The 9,764-nt window shown below is 39.0% G+C and overlaps 1 protein-coding gene across 5 annotated transcripts in view; it reads right to left on the bottom strand.

Moving 5' to 3' along the window:
- Window positions 1-374: 374 nt before the first annotated feature.
- Window positions 375-9,764, bottom strand: part of UTRN (utrophin) — a 481,942-nt gene continuing 472,552 nt past the window's right edge. For all 5 annotated transcript variants that reach the window (XM_047859243.1, XM_047859241.1, XM_047859244.1 and 2 more), the window contains 3 exons: window positions 9,607-9,699; window positions 4,812-4,834; window positions 375-2,439 (listed from right to left, as the gene is read on the bottom strand). In XM_047859243.1, the coding sequence (XP_047715199.1) occupies window positions 2,431-2,439; window positions 4,812-4,834; window positions 9,607-9,699 (125 nt within the window). In that variant the 3' untranslated portion in view covers window positions 375-2,430. The remainder of the gene's footprint in view (window positions 2,440-4,811; window positions 4,835-9,606; window positions 9,700-9,764) is intronic.

The raw sequence follows: 9,764 nt of genomic DNA, 5'->3' as shown, positions 1-9,764 counted from the left end.
AAGCACATTATTTAAGGGCATGCGGCTAAGTGGATTTGGAAGAGGAATCAAGTAAATACAATAGCATCCAAGTTATTAAAACAAAAGCCTGATAGGCTTCATGTATATGCTTTTAACACCCAACATCATTTTTCCCTATCTATAAGCTTTCTATCTGTAAAGGAAACTGAGAATTATATAAATAATAGAGAAGAGAGGGACACACAGAAAGACAGTAGAACAAGAGGAAGAATGCATTCGTTGTGTAGGAGAGAAAATAGAAGAAAATAATAGCTTTATCATTATACAGGCTCTTTTCGTATTTTATTTTCATAAATGTACACTCAAAGATCAGAGTCTCTCAATGAACACAGCTGAAGAATATCAAAGTCATCTTGTGTTAAAATTACTTTTATTCAGGATGAAAAATACAACATGTAACCAGATTAGATGATAGTCTATGATTAGTTCTTTACCACATATTTCAAAAGAACTACATACTTATTTCCCCTTGTTGTTACTGTGATATATATATATTTTTATTTATTATTACTTAGAAGGTTACAATGTAGTGTTTTATGTAGCTTTTCCTTAATAGCAGATAGAAGACATGTTGCACACAATTACAAGCAGAAAAAAATTAATACGTAACTTTTCAAAGTAAGAACAAGGAAGACACCAAATCTACAACTTGTCGTTCAGAGTTCAGGGAAAGTTTTTTTCTTTAAATAGGTGCTTTTCTTGGGTTTGATGTGGCCTGATAAAAGCTCTAGATTTTGCAGACTGCAGCGGCATAAAGCTATTTCCAACACAATGGATGAAGATGCATCTGAGGTAGAAAGGTGGTCATGGCTTTCCTCTTATATAAAACAATTTTCTTCTCAAAATATCTATGCTGCAAATAGACACCCTTGCCCCCCAACCCACCCAACCTATTCTAAAAGAATAGCAATTTCTAACTTTAAGCCTCCTTCTGGCCAAATCCCAGTTCAAGAGAACCCAAAGTTAAAATGTCCTGATGTTTTAAATGCACATATGCTTGAATCAAAACACGTGATTTTCTTTTTCTTTCTTTCTTTCTTTCTTTCTTTCTTTCTTTCTTTCTTTCTTTCTTTCTTTCTTTTTTGGTTTCTCTACATTTGGTAATTACATAACACGTTTCAACTGAATCAGTTAAATGTTAAATCAGAAGCCAAACCAAATACCTAACAGCATTGACTCAAAGGCAGGGGTACCACCATCTAGGCATAATTTTATTCCTCTATGGAAGCAGTGACACGGGCTTTTGATAAACATCCTTTCCAAATATACTGATCAAATGAAAAGTAATAAAAGATGTAATCATTCATCCAAAAGGTAAAATGAAACAGGCATTGAATTTGTCTGCTGTCAGGAAGAAAAGAACTGGGAGTTTCAAGGATTACAAATGGCTTGAGTATACATAAACAAAATAAAATTCTCTTCAAAGGGAATTCGAGACAAAGATGTGTTCTGGTAGCACGATTAAGTAAAGGTCTGTTGTGTATTTAATGATGAAAATCAAGACTTAGCAACTAAGGAAATGTTATCCCATGTTCTCTTTCTGTGTCCAAATGAGAATATACTTAAATGAGCAACCTTTGGTAAAAATGATCTTTGAGATTATTATAATGCTGTTCTAAGTCTCCTCTATCATATATACTGGGACATGAAATAAATAAAGAAATCAAGATCTACTTATTACATGGAACAGGGAAATAAAATGCTGGAAACAAATCCCAGTAGGAATGCCAGTTAGGCCCACAGGACTTTTACTGTGGTTTTCCAAGTGGTCACTAAGTATGATGTCAAATAAAGTTAAGTGGTATGTAAGAGATGTAGCCTAATTCATATACATAAATATTTAATTGAAATATATGACTTATTAATTTGGCCAAATCATGGAAATGAATACAGGAAATCTACGTGGTCATGTGGCTGGTGAATTATAAATAACCAAAACATAATGGTAAAAGAGTGGAAGGAATAAACGAAGTTATTGTACAAGGTTAATATAAAGGAATGTAAAAATGTAACACTGTTTTCTAATTCTTATGCAATTTTTGTTATGGTTAATAACAAGAAGGTATCATATTAGAAAGCCCCCACCCACTTTCCCAATGCTGTATACAGTATACAAATCAGTGACAAATGTAATACCATTTCCAAATACCACTCTGTTCATTAATTTACAGTTGCATAGAAAGGGAAGAACAAAAAAAAAAACCAATAATATATGATTATTATAAAAACAAAATATCCTTTCTCTTTGGATAGTCAGTGTTTTACTCCTTCAGTAGAACACACAGTCAGCGCTCAACAGCATGTTTCAAGGAGCCATGGAGCTTCTGATTAAATGGAACTCGGAATTGGCATTTGCTGAAAAGGGCAACACTGTTAAGTCAGGAAATGTTGACTGGCTAGATGAATACTTCACATTGCCTGTGGGAAGGGAAACAGTGCTGTCAGAACAACATTTACACAGAACATTACAGGTAGCAGAGACCTGTCAACTCCTCTGAGAAATAAAAGTACTTCTTTCACAACTATTCACAGCCCCTTTGGCTGTGTTCAAAGGGGACCCTTTACTTCCATGTAACTTTTGCTCCCTGGGATGAGGTCTTTCTCTTTCATCCCGAAGGCATCTAGTCTGCTTTTTATCATTGCAGCCAGTGTAGAGGAAGTTTGGAAGACTTTTCTCTTGCCCAGGCTGGAAACCAAGTGAAAATAGAGAGCACTCGGCTTTTTCTTGCTGGAGGTACCAGAGATGAGTGAATTAAGCTGGTGCAAGCACTCCATCTCTCCCTGGGGGACTGTGGGAGAGTCTGTGGCTGAGGGGGGATCCTCGACAATTCTAACCGGTCTCCGACCCATGCTGGGGTCCAGACAAGAGGCACGAAAGACATGAATCACAGTTTAAGGGTGTGCAGTGGTGCCAGTTAATGGACCAGGGCCAGTACATGTAGGCAAGAGAGGATATACATCCAGCTCACACTCAAGGGAGTGGCATCAATGTTTTGAAGGGAAGGTCATACAGTTGGATCCATCATCATTAAAACCCATGCCCGTCAATTCTTTTCTGAACGCATCAATATCTGGATCTCCCCTGAAGACACAGGTTCCTCCACAACTGTCTCACATATGATTGTTTTCTATCTCCCACACTCTTCATGTATTGGATACGTCCTTTCTAGGTCCACATTGTGTTTTTTCAGGCCCTTTTCTCTCTCTCTCTCCACCCAACTTTGAATCCCATGCCATTAGACTATACCACCCACTCTGTAGTCATCTTCTGACCCCTTGGGTCATGTTCCCTTACTTCTTGAAGAATGGCTCACTGTCATCGTGTTAAAACTATGTTTAAATCCTAGTGATTTCACTGCCCACATAGATGATTCTTCCAAAAATCTGGCCTCTCAGTTCCTTGAACTCCTCTCCTCCAGACAATGTGTCCTCCACCCTTGTCAGTCACTCAAAGTTCCAAATGGACCATCACCAATACCTCACCCCCTCCAACACTTCCAATCTCAATCATCCTGCCTCTGAAAACCACCTTACTTTCCCACTTACTTCCATTAGGACCCCAACTCCATCCACCCTTTGCTACCACAATCCATTGCTCCCCCCCCTTTTTTTTCTGTCTCCTGCACCTAACATATCATCACTTCTTTCCCTACAAGCTTCGATACTTTGTTCAATCATCATCATACCTTTGCCTCTTCCCTTGAATTGTTGTACTCTCTTGGCCAAACCAAAACTTCAACTCTGGTTAAACGCAACACTCAGCCCGACTCTGGTGCCTGTGCTTATGAACCTGAACGTGGCGGCCAGGAGACAACACACAGCCTTTGCAGGCCGGCCGTTTACAAGGAGGCACCGTAAGTCATGTTCAACGTTGCCTTGCAGTCACACTATTTCCCTGTTATTTCCCGATCTCCAAGCAGCTATGGCACATCCTCCAGTCTCTCCTCACACCTCTGACACCTCCTCCTGTCCTCACTCTCTGCTGAAGCCCTGGCTTCTGATTCACTAAGACAACACAAGCAATCGGAAGATGATTCTTCATGGAGATGAAGTCCTTCCATCTCCTGACCTCTCACATCACACCTGCTAATTGGCTTGAGATATCCTTTTCTTCCCTCCAGGTCCTAAAGACCAACTGTCTGTGCTTCTCCTTAAGACCCCAGCCCCTCTTGCCATCAAGATAATAACACAGTCAGAATATTAAAGATTAATAAACAAGTTCATGAAAGAACATGTTCTCCAAAGATTTACTATGGTCTTGTGGCTCATTAGTACTTAAAGCACCTGATAAGGAAAACACTGAAAGGTATAAAGCCAAAGCTGCCAACATTTCTCAGCAAATTTTCCCTTCCCCAACCTCAGCAAATTTTTAAATGAAGAATCAAAATGTTTTCCCTCTCAAAGTAACAAAACCACATTGTGTACCGTTGCAGTCACTGCTTTAAGTTAATGTTCTGTGATAGCGACCGTAAGTACATATTTGGGAGAACAGTGGTCAGCCAAATCCACCCAGGGTAACTTTGCATAGTGTATTTGCGGCCCTTAAAAAGCTGTTAGACCACAAAGGATGAGGCACTTGGTATTTTGGGCATCTGGAAGAACTGGCTTGGGAAGGGTTCCCTCTCCCCAGACTGACAAACTGTTGTACAGAATTAACTAACATTTAAACGTCAAGCAAGTTTACTAAGTTACATGGGGAATGAAATCTGCACTCAAATCAAAAGCAGCTAATCTGCTTATTCTCCGTTGTAATCGACAACACTTGAGCCAATCAACCCATTAACGCTTACCTGTGGTTTGCTGGGGAGATTGGCTGAAAGAGAAAACAAAAGAAGTCAATTGAAGGCGCTAGGGTTGCTTTGCTGGTTCCCCCTCTCAGGCAAGCAAAAGTGTGGAGTGTATGGCTCCCAGCTGTTAAATGGGTGCTAATAAGAAAATAAGAAACAAGTTTTGGTTCCTTTCTTCCTTCCACTTTCTCTCTCTCTTTTTCTTTGTTTCTGGCTAGATGCTTTAACAAAGACTAGTTTCTTTTCCCTAGTTTCTCATATCCTATGTCCTAGAAGATATAAAAATTCTACCAAAATATGCAAAACATATGCTGGCTCTCTCAGATAAGTCCATACCGAAGCATTCAGCAAATAACTTGTTTTGAAAAAAAATTCAAAATTTCCTCTTGAAATCATGCCATGTATTTGATTTATGTATCCGAACAGGGCAAGTGTGCATATTTTGCTAACTAGTACAAATTCTGACCAGCAGGTGATTTGGGAAGTGAAGGGGCACGCGTGTTCAGTTTCTGCCCCCCTTGGCTCACGCTCGCCCCAGGGGTCTAGGAAGCTGGTGGCAATGTGCTTGCCTCAAAGGGCTGGCCAAATTCCCACAGTCTTTAGATACTTGGGCTAATCACTGTGCCTTGTTGGGGCCCAGCTGAGAGCACTGGAGAAGTCGTTATATGGGGTCTGATTCGCCCTTGCTGCTGAGCAGCTCGAATTCCTTCCTGATTACAAAAGTGTGGATGCCCCAGGGGACATTGTGAGGGCGGACACGGGCAGGCGGGTCAGAGGATATTCTGCACTCCCGTTGATGGGGACAACTGGTCAAATAAGAACCGTCCCTCATCATCTAGCATGTTGCATTCCTTCCATCTCTCATCTTTTTGTGCTGAAGGGGGGAAAAAAAAAGACATCCACGACCACATAGTGGGGGCTTTGTGAGAAAATCAGAGTGAACGAGAAGGGCAACTTTATGATGCCTGGAGGGAACGAATTAGGCTAAAATCCAGCCAGCCTAGTCCTGCCAGATGCATAGGTCATAGCAGGAAACATGAGTGGGCATCCTTCCCACTGAGCTACGCTGAGGGAGCGCTCTGTTGCACAAATATCAAGGACACCACACGCACTTACACTTCTCTTTTTATACACGCTTCTCTTACTATACTTCTCTTACTCGTAATGCACAGCTAAACCCAAACCAAAACTGAAGCCACGCTGCTCCAAATCAGCATCATGAGCCCTATAGATTCTTATCAAATAAAAGGCTACGGTACTCCCCTGAACAAACTGCGCCCATATATTTTTAAAAGAAACCAGGAAATGCTTGCATTTTAGTAGGTTTTGAGTTTGTGATGAATGCCACTCAAGTTTAGTAAACACAGGCAACTCACTGTGAAAATATGCCCGTAGATAAAAAATAATTTTAAAAGCATTTGTTGGTCTATCGGCCCCAAATCCTCTCATATCCTCTATATATGGATGACATAAATGAAAACACGGAGAGGATTTTACATTAAAAAAAAACCCACTTATAGCAGTTAGTGAAAATTTTAATATGTCCATTAGTTAACAGACAACACAAATTCCCTTCATTAACGCCTTGCCAGGAAAAGATGAAAATGCCTTCCTCTCAGCTCTGAAACTTAATGTAAATAATTAAACGAAGACTTTAAAAGGCCATAATTCAAGGATGCTATCAGGAACAACGGGTATATTAATTTGAGACAGAGAAATTCTAAAGTGTTATGCACAACAATGTATAGGTACACACACAAAAATGCCATGTTTAAGTAGGCAATTCATGCAATTAGGATTTATGATTATAGTTTCATTTTAATTCCAGGACTGCCCGGAGTGTAAATTCACTTGTGACCATGCTAATTGTTAATCCACAAAGGATCAAAAGTCAAGATTAACATGCAGATCAATTCATTGTATGCTGGTGACAAGCAGTTTTAAAGCTCTCATTAGTAACAGGATTGGGTTGGCATTGGGAGAGTGCCAATCCGATTTGCTTAGAGAAATCCTCCAAGGGTGGTCAGGAAGCTTTGGGAATGCAAAAGTTTATTAAAATATTGCTAGCTGAGCAACTTAAAAGAGGCAAGAAAGCAAATGAACCCTGCTAACCTTCTGTATACTATCTTGGGAAACTTTACCAACTAAACCTTCCTGTTAGAAAATGTATTTATTCATGCATTCATTCAATTCAGAAACATGTACTGGGCACAAAGTCTAAGTCAGGTGCTATATCTTTTCTGCAACAATTTTTAAAAGGTTTAATAACTTTAGACACAATTTTTAAAACGATGTATCAATTTTATAAATAAGCCTTTTTTTTAAGGGAAAGCTGTCCCTATCTCGGAGAGTAAAAAAAAAATTTTTTTTTTAACATTTATTCCCTTTCGAGTGACAGAGACAGAGAGTGAGGGGGGGAGGGACAGAGAAAGAGAAGGAGACATACTCCGAAGCAGCATACTCATTTCTTTTTTTATTCATTTTGCCTTATAATTATGATTATTTACATTTAATTATATTCTCTTCTAAAATATGCCAGATTAGACTTTTATAACATTTACATATAAGAATATACTACGAAAAACATTTAAGAGTAATTGTTTTGTGACAAACTGTTAAAAAAAATACCATGAATTTTTAATATAAAAAATTTAGGGGCACCTGGGTGGCTCAATCGGTTAAGCTTCAGACCTTGATTTTGGTTCCCGTCATGATCTCATGGTTCATGAAATCGAGCCCCATGTCAGCTCAGCACTGACAATGTGGAGTCTGCTTGGGATTCTCTCTCCCTCTCTCTCTCTGCTCCTACCCAATTCACTCTGTCTCTCTCAAAATAAATAAATATTTAAAAAGTTTAATGTGGAAATTATACATCTATAGACACTGTAAAGCATTTGATTAAACATATTTCCCATCCTAACTCACTGCCAACTGACTTTTAAATTGAACATGTCCATCATGACATTTAAATGCAAACTTATAAATAGGCTTTGATTTGCAGAATTTGTTCCTAACTAATTATTAATGTATTTGGATTTAAGCTGAACTAAAAAGTAATTTCATTTAGAAATTTAATCTTGAAATTCTGTCTTTTATAGTGACTAAGATGAGGTTTTATCTAGCCATTAAATAACATACAACTCAGAATAAAAATCCCTAGAAAATTCAACCTTAATATAAAAGATTTGATCTGCTCATCTACTGTGGCTGTTACAGCACCTAGAAAACAGGCAACAATCTGATAGTGTAGGGGCTTCAAGTGACCCTCTGAAGCCTTTGTGAGACTCCAGAAGGCCAAAAAAGTATGTGTGCACGTGTATGTGTGTGTATGTGCACATACACATTTGCACACATGGGCACATGTTTTTCGGGGGAGTGTAGGGACTGACCTATAATAAATACAATTCAAGAAACATTGAGAACTATAATCACAGATAATAACTGGAAAATGACACATTCCCAAATACAAATATATTTATGTGCTTATAGAATTCTGTACTATGTCCTTTAGGAAAATACTTCTGAAAATTCAGGGAAGACTATATTTCAAAGAGCTATTTCCACTCCCTGCTAATGATGGCATTTTTATAAACTGCAGAACTGTAGAAGTTGAAGCATATTTTTTAATGAAGTCAATATATCTTACTTAACTACCTTCCTGGTGATGCCTTTTTTCATCATTTAGGATGGTATTTGCTGAGGACAGGATGAAAAGGGGAGAGATGAGAAGCAGTTTTATATATGTACTACCATATATAACATATATCTAGTATCTACAGTGGTATACATACATACTAACATCTTACTTCGATGGCTGCCTAGATTTAAAAATCAACTTGAGTGGAAATCACCCTAAAAGTTATAAATAACATATTCAAATTTCTTTAAAAGATTATTTAGGATAAATTGCGGCATTAAGTAGTTAGCATGCATTCAAGTGCACAGCTTCCCTTTGAAACCGCCCAAGTGAGAGCTCAGTAGAAACCTTGAGATGACGAGAATGAATTTAAAAAGTTTGGGGGGAAAAATCAATAAATAAGAACATTATGTAATTTCCTCTGGGAGTTGGACTGCTTTCATTTGATTATTTTCTGGCTCTTGGTTGTTCATATGGAAAAGTCACAGGGTCATAATCTGTGAAGCCTTCAATTATTTGGCCTTTATGCAGTGACTGTTTCATTCCATGAGAAGAGAAACCAGAAGAAAGAAAACAAAAGAGAAAAAATATCTGAAAATAATCCCCTCCCAGAACTGAATCTGATGACCTCAAAGAAAAGAGAGTGGGGGTGCCTGACTGGCTCAGTCAGTGGAGCTTGCCTCTTGATCTCGGGGTTGTAGGTTTGGGCCCCATGTTGGGTGCAGGGATTACTTAAAAATAAAATCTTAAAAAGAGAGAGAGAGCGAATTACATCAGAAAAGACCATTTTCATGCCTTGTTGGGTGCTAAAAGCTCTTTTTTGAAGTAATAACACATTTCGTACTACAGTTTGCACTGAAGAGGGTAACTTCTTCTTACAAAGCAACTTGTTTGGTTTGCCTTCATGTTATCCTTCAGAAGGCACAACAGAAACCTCTCAGAGAGCAGCACCATCACCACAGCCAGTGACGCGATGGTATCTAGGCTGAGCTTCATTTGCTTGGTCGACAGACGGAATGTTTGATTTATTTTCAAATCCTATTCAATCCTGTTTCTAATAGCGGCTTTTGTTATCTTACCAAAGAAGACAAAGGGCGCCAAGCAGGGAAGAAGAAATGGAAGGGAAGGTGGAGTGGTAGTGCTGGGGTCTTTCATACTCACGGCAGCAAGATGGAAATGTACTGTTGATCTGCTCCATAAACTCCGTGAGGTCCGTGCTGGTGTCGTGGGGGGGGGCCAGCAGGTCCTCCGCCGCTGGGGCAGCAGAGAAACAAAACAATAGACGTTCCGAAATGAACATCCAGCTTTCCACCAAAACC

This window comes from Prionailurus viverrinus, chromosome B2 (assembly GCF_022837055.1).
Source record: "Prionailurus viverrinus isolate Anna chromosome B2, UM_Priviv_1.0, whole genome shotgun sequence".
NCBI lineage: Eukaryota > Metazoa > Chordata > Mammalia > Carnivora > Felidae > Prionailurus > Prionailurus viverrinus.
The sequence above is the reverse complement of the archived record's forward strand: the minus strand, read 5'-3'. Positions and strand labels throughout refer to the sequence as shown.